At 43.7% G+C, this 25,307-nt stretch overlaps 1 protein-coding gene across 1 annotated transcript in view; it reads left to right on the top strand.

Moving 5' to 3' along the window:
* Positions 1-25,307, top strand: part of LOC131239472 (agamous-like MADS-box protein MADS4) — a 78,137-nt gene that overhangs the window by 28,349 nt on the left and 24,481 nt on the right. Inside the window, exon 3 of the mRNA XM_058237190.1 lies at positions 8,798-8,859. Coding sequence (XP_058093173.1) covers positions 8,798-8,859 — 62 coding nt within the window. The remainder of the gene's footprint in view (positions 1-8,797; positions 8,860-25,307) is intronic.

Raw genomic sequence — 25,307 nt, 5'->3', positions numbered from 1 at the left:
CAAACAGTTTATTGTGAGATAATATGGATGCGGAAATCCCGAAGATCTACCTTTACATAGGACATGGAGATCAAGGATTCGGATGGCTTACATAACTGAGACACCATAGATATCAAATTAGAATACCAGAAAACCAATGCTTTAATCTTCTTCTCCTTCACACCCGTATGTAGAATTATAGATGGGACTTAGGCTTCTGTTGTTGTGTAGGATCGGGGACCCAGCTCTCTCTTATATAGAATCTGTGGAGATGAGAGTTTGAAACCCATCACAACTCTCTCTCCTACTACTCCACATTGTTGTATCCTAGTTCATCTCAAGCAACCCTGCATATCAGGCTTTAGCACTCCACCACTAATGCACCTCTCTGCAGATATATCATGCGAATCACACTACAGTGAGGCCCACTGGTTTACCCAATCACACAGTCCAACTATAGGACAATCCAGACCATTTGATCAATGAGGCCCACCTTATAAAGTTCTTACATTTATAACTCACTCCCACTGGGATGAAGTGAAAACATCAAAATCTTAGCCTGATGTGATAAGTGGGACCATACAAATGTTTCACATGGTGGTCACTAAATCCACATTGTTTCCTCTCATGTAGCACACGTTAGCTTTGTATCACCTAATTTTTGGTCACATGTCTTAAAACGATATGGAAAAATGGATGTGCATGGGATATATCACAAACATCATCAGGCCCACCTAGCATCCGGGCACAAGGAACTTCCTACTAAATGCTTTTGCAGGAAATCCGTGTCCGATGTGAGTGGGGGTCTAGAACCAGCGACTTGATCCATAAGCCCCACCTTGATGTCTTGTAGGCCCCACCTGACGCTAGGATTTAAGCAATGATGGGTGATTGTGTGGCCCTCAGGGTTGTGAACGGTGGTGTCATTATCACCACTTTCTTTAAGTGATAGAAAGATTCCGACAAACATTGTCCCACCTCATCACGTTATCTCTAGCTCCCCTCCCCATCACTTTGGATGAGCTCCAGGGCCCAACCATTTGTCCCACCTCAAACATCTTCCCTGTCCAAGTCACGCCTCCCAGTGTTCCAACCCAGGAGGCCCAGTTACTGTCGCCAGATCGCCACTCCAAGGAAAATACGTTCAGGCTTGATCAGAATAGAGACAGAGTTGTGGAACTAAACCATGTTCCTTTTCTTTCCAGATCAGTGGGAGACTCTCCTCTCAACCTCTGGAAGAGAGGGAGACCCCCTAGATTAGTCAATCGAGAGCAACATCAGCCAGTTTTACCCCCTCAGACGCCTCAAGGATTACAAGTCTTCAACTCCTGCGAAAATAGACTATCCAAGATGCTCGAGGGGTAGGGGTGGCCCAGCAAAGGGTCCTTGACGATATTAATGTAGACTCTTCTGGAGTGGATGAGCATCTGAAGTTGTCTGAATGTCAACACAAGCTTATCCAGATCGAACAGGATAGTGAGGACCGGAACTCGGATCTTGAATCCGACCCCTCTCTAGCTCAGGCAACTACACAGTTCCAGCTGATGCAAAAATTCAAGAGTCTTCCAGACTCATGGCAGGCCCCTATTAAAGGCAGAAAAGGATGGGAGGAAGAAGAGCAGCTACAATCAAGTCTTTAGTAACTACGGTAGAATGGAAGAGCAGACTTACAAGGCTCAAACGAAAAGCGATCACCTCCGGAAATGTGTCAGATGGATAAAGCCAACATTTGGAACGTGAGGGGCGTGGCCAACACTGCGACTCCGAGGTCAGCCATCAGACTTATCCGAACCCATAATCCATGGTGGGTGGCTTTCCTGGAACCGATGGCCAGGGAAGAGAGAAGAGTGAATATGGGATTGAAGCTAGGATTCCATTCTTCCTTCTCCAACGTGGAGGCTAAGGGTAAAATCTGGTTCTTTTATAGATCCTTTTTAAAAGTCTCAGTTCTCCATATATCCTCCCAGATGATTTCATTTGTTGTGAAAGTTAACAACACCCCCATTCATTTCTATCTCTCCATAGCTTACGCTAAATGTTCTAAGTTGCAGAGAAGAACACTTTGGGTAGATATCTCATTTTTATCTAACACTTTCTCAGGTCCTTGGGTTGTTAGAGGAGACTTCAATGTGGTCCTTTCAGTCTCAGAAAGAAGAGGTAACAGATCTTTTGACCACAGAAGCTCTCTTGAATTCTCTGAAGCCATAGAAAACATGGCCCTCCTAGATCCAAGTTTCAATGGCAATAGATTTACTTGGAGCAACAACCAAGTAGGTAACTCCCAGGTTTGGGCTAGGTTGGACAGAGTTTTCTGTAATGGTGACTGGGTTTCCAGCTTCCCTCGATTTCAGGTGGAGCATCTTCCCCAAAGTAACTCAGATCATGCTCCCTTACTACTGAATTTTCCTAAGACAAATCCTTATTTTGCAAAGTCATTTCGCTTTCAACGAATGTGGTTACTTCACCAAGGATACAACTAGCTGATAGCTGACGCTTGGACTGAGAACTTCACGGACCAACCTATGATCAACCTCCTGCTTAAGCTCGGTAAACTGAAAGGTCGGTTGAAGGAGTGGAACAAGACCATGTTCGGGAATGTGTTCCAGAACCTCAAAGCTGCAGAGGAAAACCTGTTGAGGATGGAAAATCAAGCTCAACTTGGGTCGGTCGAGGTCCGTCAGGCCTCACTCACTGATGCTAGGTTCCATCTGGCGCAAATGGAGTTAGCGGAGGAAGTCTTCTGGAAGCAAAAAGCTAGAAAGAACTGGTTACTTGAAGGTGACCATAACACTAAGTTATTCCATCTCTCAGCCACTAAGTGATCCAGGTGGGCAGAAATTAGGGAGATTCAGCTGGATTCTGGCTCCTCCATTACAGAGGTAGCTCAGATCAAAGAAGCAGGAGTTAAGTTTTTCTCCAAGCTTTTTCAAGCGGGAAGTCAGGCCCATCCTGACGATCTCTTGGCGTCCATTCCTTATCTAATTTCTGCTGAAGATAATCTTGCTCTGATGAATGCACCCTCCCTGGAGGAAGTTAAGGAAGCAATATTCGTTATGCCTAAGGATGGGGCCCCGAGCCCGGATGGTTTCTGGGGGGCTTTCTTCGCAAGCAGCTGGGAGATTGTTGGAGCTGACATTCTCAGGGTCGTAACTCACCTTTTCCAGGGAGCACGATTCCAAGAGCATTTACCACCACGCTGGTCAGTCTGATTCCAAAAGTGGCTGCCCCCAAAAAATTCTCTGAATTTAGGCCCGTCAGCCTCTGTAACTGCATGTACAAGATCTTCACTAAAGTAATCGCGTCCAGGCTTGCTCGTCTTCTCCCAAAATTGATCTCTTTAGAGCAAGGGGCTTTCGTGAAAGGTAGATCCATCACCGAGAGTTTTGCACTGGGCCAAGAGATTTTCAGGGATGTCAACCGTAAGGTTCGGGGAGGAAACATTATCCTCAAAATTAACATGGAAAAGGCATATGATAGAATCGATTGGGGTTTCCTAACGCAGATATTACATCGTTTTGGCTTCAATTTGTCCTGGGTTGGAATGGTAGAAAAATGCTAGAACAACAATTGGTTTACTGTCTTGATTAACAATGAAGGGGCTGGTTTTTTCAAATCTTATCGAGGGCTACGCCAGGGGGATCCTTTATCCCCGAGCTTATTCATTTTAGCTACAGAAGTCCTTAGTAGAGGTTTCTCAGGTCTAGTATCTAGCAGGTGTTGCTCCCCCTACAAGCTGAGACAGGGTTGTAAACCAGTCTCTCATCTTCTGTACGCGGACGACACGGTCCTGTTCCTCAACGGAGATCAACGCTCTATCTCTGCTGTGGTGGAGTTCCCATCCTGTTATCAAGCCGTTTCAGGTCAGAAGACAAATCACTTAAAGAGCAGCTTCTATCACTCGTCCTCTCTGTCCATTAGCCGAACTAGAACAATAGAAGGAATTCTAGGCATCCCCAGCTCTGCGTCATCGTTCACTTACCTTGGGGTTCCTCTCATTAGAGGCAGAGCCAGGAATGCTATTTTCCATCCGTTGATTGAAAAAATAGAAGCAAGGATCCTCAGTTGGAAGGCCAGGTATTTATCCCAGGTGGATAGGCGCACTCTCATAAATCATGTGCTCTGTGGAATCCCAATTCACTCAATGGCGACAGCTATGATCCCATCTCAGGTCTTGGCGGCGACAGAATCAAAAATGGCTAATTTTTTCTGGGGGTGGCATGAAGGCAGGAAGAAACTGCACTGGTTGTCTTGGAACAAGATAGCGTTGCATAGGGGGGAAGGTGGGCTAGATATCAGAAGGCCGAAGGACGTGTTGAAAGCCCTTAGGCTGAAGTTGGCGTGGTCAGTGTTGATCCGAGACGGCTCTAGTCTATGGGCTGATTTTATGGTCTCTAAATGCGGCCCTGCTCGGGTTGATACAACAAGTAACGTTTAGCCAGGGTGCACTTCCCCTCTCTGGAAACAGATAGTGAAGCTTCATCCGATTATTGTTAGCAACGCCCAATGGCACGTAGGGCTAGGGGGCATGAATTTCTGGCAGTGTAACTGGACCGGTATCGGTCCTTTAGCAGAATGTGTCTCTTTCCTGATCCCTCCTGATATCTTTCGTCTCAAAGTTCAAGAAGTGCTTCATAGTGATGGTTTGGATCTGGCGTCCCCAGCAATCGGCTTCCTCCCCTCTGAGTTAATCGAGCATATTAGAGTAGGTGGCTTCTGCACGTCGTCCCAGCCTGACTAGCTGTTCTAGCCTCTCGATCGGACAGGCAATTTTTTAGTCAAGTCCGCTTGGAGTCTTTGTAGATCGAGAGGGCTAGATGCTCCTTGGGCGATCAAAATATGGAAGGAGTTCTTTCCCCCAAAAAATTTCGGTGTTCATTTGGCGTTTGGTTCATGGGGCTATCCCTGTCAATGATAGGATCCAGAGTAAGGGCGTCAGCATAGCGTCTAAGTGCGTCTGTTGTGATATAGATAATTCCTTTCTCCCCCAAACGGAATCCATCTCGCACCTCTTCATCAACGGCGCTTTAGCGGAGAAGGGTTGGGCTATCTTCAAAGGCATCTTTAATCTTCATATTCCCCACCAGGGATCCATAATCGAGAGGCTTCATCCTTGGTGGAATATTCAGCTTCCATATGGCGGGTCTTCTTACCTCCGGCGTCTAACTCCCTGTGTAATTCTTTGAGAGATATGGCGGGCCAGGAACACTGTAAGACACGATGGATTAAGTCCATCTGTGGACAGGGTGGTGGGCCGTATCAGATGGTGGCTATCGAATTTGGGGAGCGTGTTCCCTGGCCCAAGGCCCAATAGCCGTTCTGAGAGCGCGTTGTTCCTCTGCCTGGGCATTCCAACTCGGCCTATCAGATCAAATTCGGTGGAGATTGTTTATTGGTCCAGACCACGCATTGGGTGGGTGAAAGTGAACGTGGACGGCTCTGCTTTGGGCAATCCAGGTCCATCGGGAGGGGGAGGGATTTGCAGAGATGATTCGGGCTCGCTTCTCTTTGCGTTCTCCTCTGGTTATGGGCCTGGCTCTAACAACAGAGCTGAGTTGCGGGCGTTGAATGAAGCTATGTCGCTTTGTGTGGATCAAGGATATGCTCAGGTCCAGCTGGAATCCGATTCTAGATGTGTGGTGGATGCATTCAATGGGAAGTCCTCCCCTGCTTGGAAATGGAGATATTGGTGGTCTAGAATCTCCCTCTTGAGAACCAGGGCTAGTTTCACCATTTCTTTCATCCCGAGAGAAGGGAACAGCCTCGTTGATGGCCTAGCGAAAATCAGAGCAGAGAGTCAAGGTAATACGCGGTTTCACTCTGTGAGGGACCTTCCGCCGGGAGTCAGAGGTATGTATACTTTAGACAAGATGGGTATGGGAGCCATTAGAGGATCTGTCAACAATTCTTAGCAGGGATTTTTTTTCTTCTTTTGGGTTGGTGGGATACGATAGGCTCTCCGGGGTGGTTTTGTTCCTTGGTTGGCCCGAATCACTGTACAAAATAGATAGTTCAGTCCTTGTAGTCCTCTTCTCAGGAAATGAATTCTCAGTTTAAAAAAATAAAAATAAAAAATAAAAAAAAAGATTCCGACAAGGTAATTTCAGATGTGGGAGAGAGAGCCTTTGGGGGAAATCATGAGAGAGAGAGAGAGAGAGAGAGAGAGAGAGAGAGAGGGGGGGGGGGGGGGGGTGGGCTGCAACGCTTGACCGTTGAGGAGAGTTGGAAAGGTGTTTTGAGGGTTTTCTTCGAGGATGGTATTGCTTTCTTCGAGGTTTTAATATATATATATATATATATATGATATTTAATATGTTATATATATATATATATATATATATATATATATATATATATATGATATTTAATATGTTATAGTGTGAGACGGCGAGCATATTTTTGGCTAATGTTTGCAAATTTAGATAAATCTTAGAAAACTGTTTAAAAGAAAGCTTGTTTTTCGAATTCAATCCAAATATAAACATCTGCATGACATTGTCTTATAATTTAAAGGTGGCCTGTTCTGGCCATTTCATGAAAAATAAAAGCTGTTCATCTGGGCCACACTATCAACTTTACCTTTCTGAAAAATCCGGTTTGCCCACTCAGCCACGTGCGTGGGAAATGTGGACCTTGGGAAAGTTTATACAAGGTGCATGTAGGTGTAGCCCATGTAGAGAACGCGTCGTCCTGACTTATGCATCAGGTTGCATTTGATGGCGGTGCCTTCCTATGATCGTTCACGGATGTGGGGCTTCTGGCTTCACAGACTCCAATGTAATCGCTGGTGCGCTGTGATATAGGATCTCCATGGAATGGTAAAAATATCATTAGTGCGTTTTAATTGGAAAAAAAAAAAAAGGCACACATGAATGCCTCCACCAAGACCTTTGTTTTTTTTTAAGGGAAGAAAAGGTTAGCTAAAATTGCAATTTTCAAGTTATGTTAGATTCCTGTAGTTCGAAAAAGTGTCAAGAGTGGAGGCAAGTGAGTTGAGGTAAGTGTCCATTTCAAAATATTATCAAATAGTTAGGAAGTGGGAGTGAGAGCTTTAGTCTCATAGTTGGCAAAGCATCAAGAGAAGCGGCAAACATAAACAAATAGTAACTGCCATTTTTTTTAATGAATTTGAATGATGAATTTTACTAAAATAGTAAAATTCGAATGGTGAATTGGTCCAGTATCTCTGAAATTATTTGTATCACTGCTATGAGTCATTCAGGATCGAATTTAATCACCATTAATCTATTATTATTATACCATTTTGATGGACATTGATAATATGGTATCGAACCTAAGTTTGTAGTTGTTAACCATAGAATCTCGCCTACCACAATGATGGGAATGTGAGCATCGTAAAGATATATACATGGTACACACATAGAACAAACTGAAGCTTGTTTGGCAATGAATCAATACAAGAAGAAAGGTAGTGGAAGCATGGATAGTCCACGCAACGATCCGGGGTGATATCTTCCTCGATAAGGTGGGGATGGGGAATATTGTTGGCTGAATAAGCCAGATATTCTCTTTGCTTCAAGATAACAAATTTTTTTTTTGGCTTTACAAAGCCTCTGCACAACTTAGAAAATCTGATTTTTAGGATGAAGAAAGAGAGGAAAGAAACCAGACAAGAATTTTAAAAAATAAAATAAAAAATAAAAATAAAACTGATTTCTTTTACTGTTGTTGCTGCTGCACACTTGCTTTTCACTTGCTGTTTTTCTTGCTTCACTTGTTTTTTTTTTGTTGCTTCACTTGCTTGCTACTACCGGATACAAGGTGCCTATTTATAGGCTTTTGAATGTATGTTGAAAAGACAAAACTGCCCCTACTAGGAGCTTCTAACACTTAAATGTTCTTAGAAAATACACAAGCATTTTCATCTTCCAAGAGCATCTCCATGGGAAGTGTTGCTGTGCTTTGGAAGATAAACAGTCACAACAAATGTTGGGCTATGGTTTGCAATTCCATCACTCCCCTTCAAACCAAAACCGGCTTCATTCCGAGCATCGTTCTTAGTCATTTGAATGCATCTTCGGTAGTGCCTTTGTGAAAATATCCGCCACCTATTCAGTAAACGAAATCAGTTTTTTTTTTTTTTTTTTTTTAAAAAAAATTTCTTGTCTGGTTTCTTTTCTCTCTTTCTTCCTCCTAAAAATCAGATTTTCTAAGTTGTGCAGAGGTTTTGTAAAGCTAAGAAAATTTTGTTATCTTGAAGCAAAGAGAAAATCTGGCTTATTCAGCCAACAAATATCAGGAAATCATAACTGTCCGGATTTCTGCCTTTTGTTTTTCCGTCTTTTGAGTTTCTATGTTAGCGGGGGTATATGATAGGTGTGGGGAGCTTTTGTGCCTCCCCCACCCGAAAAAAATGTCTCTTGTACAGCGTTGATCCAGTGTGAATAAAATCACACACACACACACACACACACACACACACACACACACACACACACACACACACATATCCTTTAAAAAAAAAATTTAATGAGGAAATTGCACGTGATCGAGACATGAGAAGAAAGAAGAGTGAGAGGGTTTCAGCAGGGAAAATGGCTAGGGCTTAGTTGCACTATCCTTTAATCAGGCCATCGTCTCAATTCGGGTGGTGCTCTTGCTCCCACTGCTTGTCTACTAATCTAATATTTTGAAAATATATGCAGCATTGTTCCTCTTTACTACATTTTTTTCTTATTTTAATTTGTAAATATGCTCCTTCAATGGCAGCTAAATGCTTTTCTTCTGTGTATATGAATTGGAAGTTATCTTTGATGTTTACTAAGAAAATATCATTTTCCATTCGGTTTCGCTTGAGCAGAGCAGTCATCAGGAGTATTTGAAACTTAAAGCACGCGTAGAGGCCCTGCAACGTTCACAAAGGTGAGTAATCTCGCTGACATCCGGAAATCTAATCATGTTGTTGTGTGTGTTTGTACTTGGGTGATACATAGGGCATTACTTTTACTCTAAGTTGGAATTTCCCATGTATAATGAGGTGTTCGCCATCCTACCTGAGGTATGCTGGATACATCCGGACGTTTTCCAATGTAATACATTCGAACTTAAGAATTGGGAGCCAACTTGCATTGGATAGGTGATAACAAAAAAGAAAAGAAAAAAGGAAAAAATCAAAAAAGGTCCATAGATTGGAGTATTGCAGCCCTTTTGATCATGTAACTATTTTCCTTTGAATATAGTCAGTCTTTTTAAGCTTTTGAATGATCGAAGAGTTCAAATATTACAATCTGGGAGTATTTTTTAGTATCCTCCATCCACGATCGGCCCATAAGATAAAAGGACCTCGATCCAACCACTATAAGTCACAACATGTCCTAATGCAATAGGTGTGTTGAATTCTATCAAACCATGTACTTCTTTGGAAGGTATTTTTAGCTGCACAAATATTTTTATCCGATAATTATAGTAACCCAATTTTCTTCCAGCTACAGCACAAGTATTTTAACATATACTTCTATACACCTATTTAATTAGTGGATAAAATGTGTTTTGAACTTGTATTGACTGTGCAGATCAATTGACAGGGCTGTCCAAGTTATAGATGAAACTATCATAAGTCATTTCACTTTATAGGTCATTTGATAGCATTTCCATAATCCAATCCTTCAATATAGCATGCCACAAAAGAGGCGATTTGAGGAGATAAAATCTTTGCATGTCATTGTCTTTCTCAGACAATATGTAAATGATATGGTATGTTACAATGCGTTACAATGCCCAATACTCCGTATTAGGATTTGCTTAGTAGTTAATAATAATCTCTATGTACGAGAGATCCCTAAAAATTGGGTCCAAAGTAAATCAGCAGACTTGTTAGATAAGAGTCCTATATAGATCAGCATTGTTTTAGATAAGTCCAATCTATGACGGTTGTTTTAATACGTAGATGGATAGTTGTAGATAGAAATTAACTCTTAGCATGCCCTATCATTTTGGTATCAAAGCCTCCTCACCCTGGGCCATGTTTTCTTCTAAAGGATACAACATCCAAGTTAATAATGACATTGATAATATTCGGAGTAATCTTGTTGCAACCCATGACAGTGTCACCATTTACATGCTCGAGTCAACGAGCTAACCGAAGTTGTATTGAAGATTCAAAAGACTGGCTACAAGGCTACAAGTTCCACCACCTACTCCTGATTGACGCCTGCCATTACCTACTCCTAGTCGCGGCATGCCAGTACTTGCTCTTGATTGAAGTGTGCCACTACCTGCTCCTGATGAAGACCCTCCCCATCGTCCACGTCCCAATAACTGCCCCCCATTGCCCCTGCTCAATTTTTGAGTTTTTAAGGGCGTCTGATCCGCTTTGATTTTCCTACTTTCAACGGCACTGATCCTACCAGGTGGATTTTTCATGCCTAACAATTTCAGCACTCTAATGGCATACATGAGTATCACTTGATCAATGTCCTCACCTCTTACTACTAGAAGCAAGTGAAAGTTAGGAACCATAGCCTGGTTTGGAGGACCGTAATACTCCCATAATAGAAATTTGTCTAAACACCATTATTGGTACTTAAAATTCCGACACAATGCGGCTTTCCAAACATAATAAGAAACAACCAATGATAATACTAATTGACTCCAGTGCCACACATAATTTCTTGCATCCGACCATAGTAAAGCAATGCAGATTCCTAGTAAGCCGTGTTGATCCCATTAAGGTTACTATCACTAATGGTAGTGTCATACACAATTTGGGACGTTATCACAATATTACCTTGTCCGGCAGGGTGGACGTTCATCTCATCAAAAGAGAGGGCAACGCCCAGCTGATGGCCTAGCCTGAGAGGCAAGCTTGAGTTAGGTCCCTTCCTTTTCTCGCAGCGAGCAAGACCTCCCTAAGCTCATTCGGGGCAGTATGTTCTTAGATAAAGTGGGGCTCGGTTCTATTAGAATCGTCCAATAAGGTTCTGTAGAGGGGTTGGCTTTTTTGTTTCCTTCTTTCTTTTGTCAGTTCTGTTGCATAGGGGTGGCCCTGATGGTGATAGGACCCCCTGGGACATCGTCTTCAATGTTGTGGCTCTCGATGAGTTGAGAGAGTGAATGGGAGAGCGAGAGCGCCCATGGGATCAGGTATCCTCAAGGAGAGTGCGACGCTCTTCCTCCCCATTTTCTCTATTTGCGGCCAACCTCACCTATGACACCTCTGCGGACGATCTTCACCGTATTTTCGGGCGATTCGGTAAACTGGCAGACATGTATGTTCCATGGAATCGAAACCTAAATCGCTCGCAGGGTTTTGCTTTCATTCGGTTCATCTACAAACAGGATGCCCTCAATGCACTCCAATGTCTGAACGACGAAAGAATAGATGGAAGAATTGTTTTCATTGCCTGGGCACGACAACAAAAGGGCACCTCCACTCCAAAGAAGCAATCCAAACCGATTACTCAAGGAGATTCAAATAGCCACAGACCCTATCTGGAGGCAGTTCTTCAACAACAACTAACAGGAAAGGGAGCTGCTCAATGCCCTAGAGAATCCACTCAAGTTGAGACAGAGAAACTGAAACCGCTCACGGTTAATACTGACAGTAGAGTCATGGATCAACTCAAAGTCGCTTTGTCCTCTACCCTTTCTGCAACTGCAGAAAATGACTCCGTTTCAATCCTCCATCTCATAGACGCCTTCAGCAAAACGTCCCTCACGAAGCTACAGGTAGATTTCACCAGGACTAGCCCTACTCAATTCCTCCTAAAATTCAAATCCAGGGAGGAGATGAGAACATTTGCGATGGATCTCCCTCTACACAAGAAAATGGGGCTTTCGGGAGTGGCGACCTAGTCGCCAAACTCGGCTGGTCTCAAGCAAGGCATCTAGATCCGTCTATTTGGCATTCCCCCTCATGCTTGGTACCCGAAGGCAATCGAAAACTTAGCCAAAAGTTATGGAGAAGTGTAGGAAATTGATAGCATCGCTTCCCTAGGTATATTTCAAGTGTTTGCCAGAATTTGGATCAAGCTATCCTCCAAACCTCATATTCACGACACGAGAAATCTGATGGTAAATGGTATTTCATACCCCATTGTTGGTGTTCTTAAAGATCAGAGGTTCTTAGTCAGCACTGGTGCTCCCCACCAAGTAGCATCAGTCCCTGTATCAACTAAAGAATGGGTCTTACATACCTTTCCCTCACCCAAATACCCCATTCCTCCTTGCTCACCACCTGTTCGAGAAAATACCTCCTTGAACCTTGCTCCCTCCAACCGGTCTACTATAATCCCCTGTCCTACCATGCCCCTATCTATCCCAACACAGAGACTGGCACATCTCCTGTCCTGGCACCTAACCCTCCTTCACATAACGCTCTCCCCAGGCCCACCCTTCTTTTAGAATACCCAGTACCTAGCCCCATCCTATCTTATGTTGGACCCCCTCCTCCACTCCATGACCCTCTTATTAAAATGCCTCAACCCAAGACCGTTCAACAGCCTCATCCTATAACTTCCCCACCCTCACCATCTCAGCAGTGCCGGCCTAACCCTGCAATCCCTGTAGACCCCTTGACCCAAAACCTCACCTCTGATACCTCATCAGCCTCTCAGTCTGTCCCTCCCACCCCCATTGTTACAGTCCCTTGCTCCCCTCCAAAACCCGCCCTATTTGGGAGGGACCGCAACCCCATCAGTTCCAGGATCATCCTCAGGCTTAGGCGAGCGAGATCAGTGGGCTGTTCACCCCTCTACCCCCAGCAGGACCCACAGGAGCGGCCCCTACCCAGAGTGTTGGCTGAGAATATGGAAGGTAGAAAGCAATCTAGATGGAAAAGTAAGGATCCAAACTCTGAAATGGTAGATAACATTGGGAAAATTGCAGTGGACTTATCACCATACTTCAATCAGGAATTCCAGAATACAACTCCACAGGCCACGCCAAATGCCACTGAGAAGGCAGCTCAGTCAATGCAAGCTTCAGACAGTCCTCCAACAGCGCTAAATGTTCAAAAAGTTGCAAGTAAGAAAGGCAGGAAAAAGTTAATCAAAGATACCTTAGGTATTCAGTTAGTAGGTGAATGGTACAACAAGCTTCGTAGATTGAAGCAAAGGGCAATGAACATGGGTTGTGTGACTGATGGATAATGCCCTTATCTGGAATGCGCGCGGGTTGGGAAATGCACACTCGATTAAAGCTCTCAAGAAAATGATCAGGAAATTTAACCCGAGTTTAGTGGCTATTTTAAAACCTATGTTAAGGGAAGAGAAAAGGGTTGCCATAGGCCTTAAAATTGGTTTCCACTCCTCCCTCTCCAACAGCGACTCAGGGGGGAAAATCTGGATATTTTATCAATCTTAGTTGAATGTCTCTATTCTCTCCTCCTCTAATCAAATGGTATCGCTGATTCTGTCCTTACAACCCCATAGCGACCTGTTAATCCTCTCCATTGTGTATGCACATTGCTGCAGAGTGCAGAGAAGGACCCTTAGGAGTGAAATGTCCAGTCTCAGCAGGACAGTTCAAGGATCTTGGGCTGTCAGAGGAGATTTCAACGCGGTGGTTGAGATAGAGGAAAGACGGGGGGACCCGAGATCCAGATAGGTCCAGCATGACAGATTTTGCTAATGCGATCCATAACTCTGGTCTCCTAGATGCTGGATTTGTTGGAAATCGATTCACTTGGTGAAATAATAGCGAGGGGAACGTGCGCGTGTGTGCCAGGCTCGATAGAGTTCTCCTCAATAACAGATGGGCCGCTGATTTTCCGCTGTTTAGAGTGGAACACCTTCCCCATATCAGGTCTGACCATGCTCCTCTTCGGTTGCTCTTCCCTACCAATACCCAACCCAAGGTCAGGCCTTTTAGATTCCTCAGGACGTGGACGTTACATGACTTTTTCCAGCAACTGATCAGAAAAGCCTAGGAAGGAGAATGTGCAGCGCAGCCGATGCTCAATGTCCATCTCAAGCTGAAGAAAACTAAGCAACTGCTGAAAGTATGGAACAAAGAGGTCTTCGGCAACATTTTCTATCAGATTCATAGGGCTAAGGAAGAGCCAGAAATAATAGATAGCATAATGCAAAGTTCAGACAACAATGAACTACTCCAAGAGAGTTTGGCAATTAAGCAAAGGTTGGATCAATTGGAGCTCATGGAAGAGGTATTTTGGAAACAAAAATCAAGAAACTCCTAGTTACAAGAAGGAGACAGAAACACCAAGTTCTTCCACTCAACGGCAAACAAAAAAATCAGAAGAGCAGCCATCACAGTCATCAAGACAGAAACAGGTGACATAATTACAAACTAAGTCTAGATTAAAAACAGCAGTAAAGTATTTTGAAGACCTTTTCCAGGCAGAGCCCGTCGCTTCGCAAGCGGAATTCATCCAGGTTATTCCTCAGATTCTCAACCAACAAGATAATGATGCTCTCCTGCTCCCTCCTATAATCGAGGAAGTCCACTCTGCAATCCTCTTCATCCCTAAAGATAGGGCTGCTGGTCCTGATGGATTCTCGGCAGCCTTCTTTGCTGATTGTTGGAACACTGTGGCCAACGATATTCATAGTGCTGCAGTGGAATTTCTTGCAGGGGGTGCCCTCCCGAGAGCATATACAACGATGCTAATTTGCATGATCCCCAAATCCCCCGCAGCCGCCTCTTTCTCTGACTTCCTACCCATTAGCCTTTATAACATTGTTTATGAAATTCTCACAAAAATTCTGCCTAACAGATTAAGTTCTATCCTTCCTAAACCGATTTCTCAAGAACAAGGTGCTTTTGTTCAAGGAAGATCAATTGCGGAACACATTGCGTTGGCGCAGAAGGTGACGCAAGAGCTCGACTGAAAAGTCCGAGGTGGCAACTTCATCCTTAAGCTCGACCTAGAGAAAACATACGACAGGGTGAATTGGAATCTCCTGAAACAAGTCCTTCTCAAATTCAGATTCAATGAAAGCTGGGTTGCACTTACGAAAGCCTGTTGGGATAACAATTGGTTTTCAATCCTCATCAACGGGGAAGTGGAAGCATTCTTCAACTCGTAACAATTGGTTTTCAATCCTCATCAACGGGGAAGTGGCAGTGTTCTTCAAATCGTCTAGAGGTTTACGACAGGGCAACCCTCTTTCTCCTGCCCTGTTTATCATCGCGATGGGAGCCTTCTCTGTTAATCTGAAGCAATTGGTCGCTGGAGGCAGCTACCATCCTTTCAAGCTTCCTCTTGGTAGCCCGATCATCTCACATCTTTTATACGCAGATGATATGTTAGTCTTTCTTAACGGTGCTCAATCTTCTCTCGAAGCTGTCAAAAGTTTTCTGCAACTATTTCAATCAGCAACGGGACTAAAGATCAACAACAGGAAAAGCTACTTTCTATGTTCTAAACACATTCGGATGAGCAGAATCAAATCCTCATAACGCTTTATGGGCTTTAGCAGAGCAAGAAATGGCATTTAGTACCTGGGGGCCCCTCTCTCTAAAGCTAGGATTAAAGTTGCTAACTTTCAGTTTATCATTGACAAGGTGAACAGGAAAGTTAACGGCTAGTCAGCTAGACAGGTATCCCAAGCTGGCAAAGCAACTCTTATTCGCCATGTTTTGGAAAGTTTCCCAATTCATGTCATGGCAGCAATGCACATTCCTCGCCAGGTGCTTGATTGTCTTGAAAGCCGCTTCGCTACTTTCTTTTGGGGCTGGACTGATGGAAAACGGAAATTACATTGGATAGCATGGAAGAAAATTGCGAGGCCGGTTGATGAAGGAGTGCTGGGAATTAGAAGTTTAAAAGAGGTTATGGGGGTCCTGCGCCTGAAGTTGACATGGGCTATTAAATTTGGAGATAACATTGGGCTGTGGGCATCCCTCATGAGGGCCAAACACCACAGGGATCTCACTACGGAAGCCCCTGCTTCAGCGCAGCAAAATGCATAGCCTTTGTGGAAAAAAAAATTAGAAAATTTCTCCCGATTTTGATATAAAATGTTCAGTGGCAGGTAGGTTGGGGTGAGCTTAATCTTTGGGCACATAATTGGACGAGAATGGGCCCCCTGCAATAACTCGCAAACGGGTCAATCCCTGAGGCCCTAAGAGATCTCCAAGTGCGGGATTTCCTGGGAAATGCTAGGCCACTCCCTCCATCAGCGGTGTATGCTTTCCTCCCCCAAGATATTATTAACAAAATTTTCCAGCGTGGTTTTGCTATTTCGGATGGAGAGGAAGAATGCTTTTGGCCTCACGATCCTATTGGCGTCTTCACCATTAAATCAGCTTGGAAGTTACAAAGAGGATCCCACCCAACTGTGCAATGGGCTAACTGGCTTTGGGATAACACCCTTCCCCCCAAAATCTCAGTTTTCATGTGGCAATTGTTACAGGGAGCGATCCCTGTTGACGACAGAATCCAGGCTAAGGGAGTGGCGTTGGCTTCCAAATGCCATTGCTGTCACAGCGAGGGCCAATCAAGTCAGCAAACAGAGTCCATTAACCACCTCTTCCTCGATGGACATCAGGCGGTTTACATCTGGAACCACTTTGGCACCCTTTTCAGCGTGTCCTCACGTCCACAGCATTCGGTACGCAATAGACTCCTCCAATGGCGAAGTGCTTCATCTCTGGGTTGTGCTCCAGCCCCTATCAGAGATAAGCTTCCAATTCTGATCCTCTGGGAGCTTTGGCGAGGTAGGAACTTATCGAAGTACGAGAATAAACCGATGTACGTCAGGGTTTCTATCACCCGGATCAAATGGTGGGCTATCCAAGTGATTGGAGAGGATAGTGCCTTCATCTCAAACATCAGCATTCAGAGATTCAGCCCTAGGCCAAGGGTCGTTGACAATCATAAATGCAGAGCTGTGGTTGTCAAATGGGGAACCTGAAGGTGTGCAGTTGGCTTGTATAGTTTCATCTTCTCTTATATGAAAAAAAAAATTAAAAAATTAAAATTTAAAAATTTAAAAAAAAAATTACCTTGTCTGTACAAGGCTACAAATTCACCAGTAACTTTTTCTCTTACCCATTCACAGCTATGATATACTTCGGAGGGCCAAATGGCTCAAGTCACTCAGACCTATTAATTGAAATTTTAGAGATCTAAAAATGCAATTTCACTTGGAAAATGAATCAATCCAATTAACTAGCGTCACTTCCGTTTTCAATATGTCAACGACACAGGTGAATTCCATCAGTGTTTTTTTTCTCTACAATGTCAATGCATTTTTGTGTACTTGTTACGATCTAAAGTGAACCTTGATACTCTATGAATCTACTATTGTTTTCTTACTTCAAGAGCTTGATAATATATTTACTGAACCGTGAGGCCTTCCGCTGTCTAGAAGTCATGATCATTGATTCCAGTTCTCCCAGGCAGCGCACCTACAAATGTTAAACGATACTACTATCCTCATTTTTTTAAAATAAAAAATAAAAATTCAAGAAGTTAGTATGAAAAATGTGTGATTTAGGAATTATCCGGCCTAGTACCAGTCCACTTTCCTCTCATGTCTTACATGTGTATAGACTATTGCACCCTTAACAAAATTAAGGTCAAGGGTCGTTACCTATTTCAGTTACAGATGAACTAATAGACGAGCTACATGAGGCCACTATTTTTTCTGAACTTGATTTACGTTTAAGTTACTATCAAATTTAGGTGGCTGAATTCGACATACCAAATACGGCTTTTGGAACACATGAGGGCCACTATGAGTCCTCGTTATGCCCTTTGCCTTGTCAAATCCCCCGGAAACTTTCAAAGCCCTATTAAGGAAATATTTCGGCCCTTTCTGCGATGCTTTGTTTTGGGTTTTTTTTTTTTTATAATGATATTCTTGTCTATAGCTCTAGTTTTACAGATCATCTGGATCACCTCACGTCCAATTTTGAACTCCTTCACTCAAATAAGCTTTTTATTAAGCGCAACAAATGTACGTTCGGCCAGATATCAGTTGAGTATCTTGGCCATGTTATTTCTGATGATGGTGGTCAAGTTGACCCCTCAAAGATCGAAAGAATGCAATTGTAGCCGAAACTCACCTCTTTCAAAACACTTCGTAAGAATTAATTTCAATGGTCACTTGAGACTGACACTACTTACGAAACTCTCGAAAAAGCACTTACCACCATCACATCTTTAGTGTGATGCCTCATGATCTAGCATCAGGATTGTCCTTATGCAAAATGTTTATCCTCTTACTTACCTCCGTAAAGCCTTATCAGCTCCCCATCCCGCCTCATCTGTTTATGATAAAGAGATCATGGCTATCATATTTGCCATTTTCAAGTGGAGGGCATACTCATTGGGGCGCCTCATTTCAAATCCTTAGGGCGTGTTTGGGGCATGGCATTGGGATGGGATTCAAAAAACTAATACGGTGGTATAGTGAATGGATATACCCATCATCATTTGAAACTATTGAGAATAACACATGTGTTATATCTAAACCGTTCATTTGTTTTGTAACCTCATTTTATGGCATAGGCTAAAAAATGATATAGATCCAAAACTTATGTGGCCCCAAAGAAGTCTTCAACAGTGAATATTCAATCCCCGTTGCTTTCTATTGTGGGGTTCACTTGAGCTTTAGATCTGCCTGATTTTTTTGCCCATGCTCTAAAATGATCTCGAAAAACAGGTGGACTGTGGATATAGCCCGAACATCTTGGTGGGACCTACAAAACTTGCTAACATTGAGTAAAATTGACATGGAACCCAATGCAATTCCGTCTAATGCTGAGCTTTTCCATTCTTCCCAAACCTCAGGTGGAATTGGCACACGACCAGATGCAATTCCATCCCACCTACGCCCATCTAATACCATGCGCCAAACACGCCTGTGATTGGGCGGTGTGATTAGAAGGGATTAGGTTGGATTCAAAAAACATAATTATTACCCATGGCAGGAATTGTCCCTGTTGCCATGGGATAAGATTAATGCTATGCTTTGTTGGTAATACAATGGTACATTGAATGAACATACCCACCTTCATTTGAAATTACCGAGAATAACACACATGTATTATATTTTGTAACCTCATTTTATGGCATGGACCTAAAAATAAGGTAGATCCAAAACTTATGTGGCCATAAAGATGTTTTCAATGGTAAGTATTCAATCCCCATTGCTTTCTATGGTGGGGTCCACTTGAGCTTTAGATTTACCTGATTTTTTGGCCCATGCTCTAAAATAATCTTGAAAAATGGGTGGACGGTGTGGATATAGCCCACACATCATGGTGGGACCTACACAACTTGCTAACATTGAGTGAAATTGGCACGGGACCACCATCTAATCTAATTCCAAGCTTTTCCATTCTTCCCAAACATCCGGTCGAATTGGCACAGGACCAGATGAATCCCATCCCACCTAATCCCAAACACGCCCACTGTCATTGGACTCTCAAGTATTTCATAGAGCAACTATTAATAACCTCGAAGTTGCAGACGGCCTCTATTAAAATCCTTACCAAGCAACAGTTGACAACCCGAAGCCTGAAGTGACTTATCAAATTGATTGGTTACAAGTATAAAATAGTCTACCGTCACAGTAAGAAAAATACTATAGGTGATGCTCTCTCCCTCGTCAAAGTGAATATGTTAAATTTTACATTGTGTCACGAACTATACTGTAAAATCTTTCAGATATTGTAGCCGATTATTCCTAATACTTTTTTTTAAAAGAAAAGGTCAAATTGAAGATGGATTGGATAAACTAATCAATCAATGTGATTTTTCCATCAAGTGGTCCTCATGACAAACCAACCTTTTTCTTTTTTTTTTTGTGGAATTTCTCTTCTTCTTTTTCTCTCTCTCTCTCTCTCTCTCTCTCTCTCTCTCTCTCTCTATTTTTTTTTTTTTTTTGTGGAAGTATAAGTAATTCAGGTAGGCCTCACAAAAAGGGGCGAAGACCTCACTTATCTGATCGAAACTAATCCACAAATACCTACAAAGAAAGAAAGACCGAAGAACTACTAACCACCTCGACTCAATCTAATAGCACCAATTCCCACCCTATCTAGAAAATAAGAACCCCAAGCAAGGGGCGGGAGATCAGCTAAGGTTTGGAACTCTGTCCGACCTAGGACAACACTTCTAAATTTGGCCAGACCATCCGCCACACCATTTTCCTCTCTCGGCATGAAGGAAATCATGAGGGTGACCTGATTCTAAAGGCGGGAGATTTTTGCCCATAGATACCAATGAGCCGAGCCTGGGGTTCCGTCGTTGTTCAGCAGGTCCACTAGGCTCCGAGAGTCACTTGCTACACCGATGTGAGAGAAGCCCTTTGATATTGCCAGGGCTAGCCCGTCAACGAGTGATTTGGTTTCGGCCATGAAATTTGTTCCAATACCATAGTTCGAGGCAAAAGCAAAAACGAAATCCCCATTGCTGCCTTTACAAATCCCTCCACCACAGGATTGACCCGGATTACCCCTGGCCGACCCATCCACATTGATTTTTACCCAGCCCACATCTGGCTTGGACCATTTAACAACTTCTGGATTGCTGGTAAACCCGGGGACACACTTGATTCCAAGCTACTGTAACATGTGCTAACGATAGGGATTGACTTTGAGGGGGTTAGGAAGAGAATGGCTGATTAATTGCATCCAACAGGTCACCTAGCTGATAGTGCGAGGCCCACTAACCGGTCTATCTTTAAATTTGGAGCAATTCCTGGCCAGCCATAACTCCCAAAAAATAATGCATGGGAGGAGGCCGCGAAGCGAATGGAATGCATTAGATGATCTAACCCTACTCCACCAATGAGTCACTCTGGTTGCTATGGACTGGATAGGCAAAATGGGGATGTTAAAATGAGTACCAAAGAAGGACCAAACCTCCATGGCAAGGCCCCCGGTATCTAGGAGGTGGTCCTACGTTTCCTCTATGAGCTGGAGGTTAGATTTGGGGAGGCAACAGTCACAGCGGGATGCCAAACTAATTCCTTTGCCTTTAATGCGAACCTCCACAGGAATCGCTCCATGGAGAGCCCTCCAAACGAAAAGGAAGATTTTTCAGGTAATTTAGAGTGTCATACCCATTTGGCCCAAGAGTTTCTACTGAAACCATTCTTACATAAGTCCCAGGCCGCCTTGACTTCAAACTTCCCTAAAGGCAACGCAGCCCACATGCACCTGTCAGTCCCTTCCGACGAATAGAAGCCTACATTGGTAATATGATTCTACACTTGCAAAGGCAATAGGCCCTGGATTGGATTGAGAGCCTTAATTCCCTCCATCCCCAATATGTCTTGCACTCTCAAGCCCAAGAAATCTGATGGAATTAACCCCAAGACAAGCTCCTTTAAAGGATCAAGCCCAGTTCAATCACGCAGCCAGAAACTGGAGTCCCCCTAACTAATAAGCCACCTCGAATTGTTGTCAATGACAGGAAGAAGGCACCTGATTTTCTTCCAGAAATGCGAGGAGGTGGGGGACGCGTGAGGCAACGAAGAGGGGCCCAAATGGGCAGCATACTTTACTCTGATTAGGTTATCCCACAAGCTCTCAGGGTCGTTGGACCTTATCGCCCAAGCCAGCTTCAATTTAAGGCTCTTGAAAACCTCCTTGATCTTCTTGCAGCCTAAGCCCCCTTCCAGCTTTGGCACTGATAGCTAGTTCCATGATACACAGTGTAATTTCTTGCAACCATCGTCCTTACCCCAAAGAAAATCTGAGCAAAGTTTCTCCAACTCGTTCAACAAAGTGGCTGAGACATCAACAGATGCTAATGTGTGGATCGGGATACTCATAAGGACGTGATTGACCAGAGTGAGCCTTCTAGCTTGGAATAGATACTTGGCAGTCCAACCTTAAAGGCGCTACTGAATTTTCGCCGTGAGGGGCTGGAAAATAGGCTATCTTGTAGCGACCAAAGAATAGCGGCACTCTAAGGTAGATCAGTGGGGTGTGAGATGCTTGGATACCGAGAATTCTTTCCATTCTTCTTAATTTGATGTTTGACGTGGCGGTGGAAACGATCATCTTGCTTTTTTCTTATTTTATCTTTTGGCCTGTCCTTATTTCGAAGGCTCTCAAGAATTCATTGACAATCTTAAGAGAGCTAATAAAACCATTCAGGAAAAGTAGCATGTCATCCGCATATAAAATGTAGGAAATAAGAGGACAATTACATCTCAGTTGGAAGGGCTTGCAAAAGGCTCTCTCGATCAATCTCCGAAAACTATGGCCGAATACTTCAGATAGGAGGATGAACAAACTTGGCGAAATAGGGTCCCCTTAACGCATGCCGCGGGTCAATTTGAAGAAGCTGCAGCTTTCTCCGTTAATTAAAACCGAGAACCAGCAATTAATCCAACATTTCTCAATCAACTGTATCCACTGATCACTAAAGCCAAATCTTCTCAACATGTCAATGAGGAAGCTCCACTCGACTCGATCATACACTTTCTCCAGATCCAGCTTGAGAACCACGTTTTCCCCTCTAACCTTCTTACCAATGTCCTTGAACACTTCCTGGGCCAGCACTATGCTTTCTGAAATGGAACGACCTCGAATAAAAGCCCCTTGTTCAGGCAAGATGAGCTTGGGAAGAAGGGAGTTTAACCTATTGGCAATGACTTTGGAGAATATTTTATAAACAAAATTACACAAACTTATAGGCTAAAAATCAGAAAACTTATCTGCATTTGTGGATTTCGGAATGAGGCAGATGAGGGATATAGTGAAGGCTCTTGGCATGTTTCGTCCATTGAAGACAGACACCATGGCTTGATGAAGGTCCTAACCAACAATCTCCCAGCAAGCTGAGAAAAATGTAGTTGAGAAGCCATCTGGGCCTGGAGCACCATCGATAGGCATGGAGTGAAGAACAACCCTTACCTTATCGATTGAAGGGGCCTGCATTAAAGCTACATTATCTTCATCCTGAACTAAGTGTGGAATGTTGTCCGATAGATCCCCACTTGATTCCACTGTCTCAGCCGAAAGGATATTGGAGAAGAATATAACTGCTTCCAACTTGATTAGAGTCTGATCAGTTGTCCTACCTTTTGCCCCCAAATTAATTTCAGAAATACATGCTTTCCTAGCTCTTACCGATGCCATCTGGTGAAAGCATTTTGTGTTGCGGTCACCCTCCGTCAGCCATGTGTTCCTGGCTTTCTGTTTCCAATATACTTCCTCAAGAAGCTCTAGATGTCGGAGATGGTCGGCCGCTTCCTTCTCCTTATTTCTGGCTTGAGTGCCCCCATCAAGAAGAGCCTCCCTCTCAGTCAGGCATAAATCTTCCTCTGCCTTCTAAATTTTTCAGAAGATGTTCTCAAACACATCCCTGTTCCACACTTTCAACGCATTTTTCACATTTTTCAGCTTGTTGAGGAGGACAAACAGAGGCTACCCCTCAATGTTGGAAACCCATGATGTGTGAATGAGATCCATAAAGGATTCATGCTAAACCCACATCCATTGGAATCTGAAAGGCTTTGGCCCCCCTTGAGACATGGCTGGGAAATGAAGAAGGAGGGGTGCATGATTTGAATTAGTTTTGGCAAGGTGTTGAATCTGGAAGGTTGGAAAACGGTAGAGCCATTCTAAATTGCAGAGGACTCTATCAAGCCTCTCCCACATAGAGATATGCCCATGTGGTTGTTACTCCAAGTAAACTTGTTCCCTGAAAATCCAGCATCAATCAGTCTCGCTTGATTTATGGCTTTTACGAATTCTGAGGATGTTCTAGTATCGGGCTGTCAGCCTCTCGATCTTTTAGAAGGATCGGTTATGGCATTGAAATCTCCCCCCACTACCCGTGGACCTTGGAAGTTGGTTGCAATGTCACTCAAATGAAGCTAACGCGACCTGCTAAGAACCATAAAGCATTTGGCGTAGACAACTGAGACAAGGCCTTTCTGGTTTGGTTACCAGTTGAAACTCTATCCACATGCAAAGGTGCATTGTAGAGGACCCAAAATTTTCCTCCCTCTACAAAATTAAAGGAGGAATGAAAGTCTAATCTCAGCCCTATTCTAATTCTTCTGTTCTCCCCTAATATCGGTTTGAGAAGAGCAACGATGCTTGGTTTGTGATTCGCTATATGCCTTTTAGCTGACCTGATAGTCTCTGCGTTCCCGGCACCACAAACGTTCCATATTAAAATATTATCCATCAGATATGCATCCTGAGTTGACGGCCCTATGCTTAAGTATTCTCTGTCTAGAGCTTCTCCTAGGAGGGGAGAATTAGGAATGGGGGCAAACCTATTTAGATTTGCTTCTTCTAGCATATGGAATTAACTGGGTCTGTAGCTGGTTTTGAGGACTAACAGTTAGGACTGGATGGATGGGTTCTTTTATTATTAGATTTCTGCTTGCAAGTTTGTGGTATCCTTAGCTATTGGAGTATTGAACAATGGCATTCGATCCATCTTCTGTCATATTGCTGTCCCATAGTTTTTTCCTTGCACTGCTACATGTTCTACCCTGAAGATCTATGTGGTTGAGGAGAGAGATTTCTGTTACATCTCCTGATACTTCCTCTAGATGAGACCTTTCTTTGAAGCCCTGCGTTAGAGGTGCTGTTAGCCCAATGTTGTCTAGCCTTTATTGGAGAGGAGTGACTACAGTAAATATCTCACTTGGAAATTCACGATTGAAATATGGGGATAGATCTATCAAAATGCGAGGCTGGGCTAGTAAAACACCTTGGGAAATGGGGATCTTTGGTTAAGGAGGAATGTTGAAATTGTTCCTGATTGGAGTTGGCTCTTGGGATAGCGAAGAGATCTGTTCTTCTGAAGTCGCTGGACTGTGCCCTGCCGATAAAGAGGCAGTTGTTTTACTGCCCCAATAAAATCTGGCCAAGGAAGTGATATCAACTCTTCATTGTTCCACAATCTCTTTGTGATCCTGCTGCTATGGAATGAACTCCTACATTGTGAGTCGAGTGGAGAGGTTCCCCGAAGGCTGGAGCCACAGGCGAAGGAGAGGTCTGATGTGGTGCAGGAGTAGGATTATCTCCCCGCCGCAAAGAAGAGTGGTCCTGGTTGGGATACTGCTGAAAATCATATTGGGTGCCTAGTGGAGGCACTAATGTGATGAGATCTGGTACTGATGTACTAAGCCAGCCCACAGTTGAAGAATTTGTCATATCCTCCCTAGGGTCCCCTGTGGGATATTTTGGATGAGGAGATCGACTAAACAGGCCCTCGGGAGCACGGGATATCACTGTTGGCTGAGAGGCATTATCAAATGCATATGGGGGGTTGGGCTGATTAGGCATTAAGAAGGTTGGGGTGGCCTCTTGATGAAGCTAGGGGATAAAAGTTTCTGAAATCACCTTGGGCTGGGGCTCCGACTCAATCCCACTATGCATTGTAGGACCGGGATTGGGGGCTTTGGTGAGACTAATAGGAT

The sequence above is a fragment of the Magnolia sinica genome, chromosome 3, assembly GCF_029962835.1.
Source record: "Magnolia sinica isolate HGM2019 chromosome 3, MsV1, whole genome shotgun sequence".
In the NCBI taxonomy this organism is placed as follows: domain Eukaryota; kingdom Viridiplantae; phylum Streptophyta; class Magnoliopsida; order Magnoliales; family Magnoliaceae; genus Magnolia; species Magnolia sinica.
This window is presented reverse-complemented; position numbering and strand designations above follow the sequence as displayed.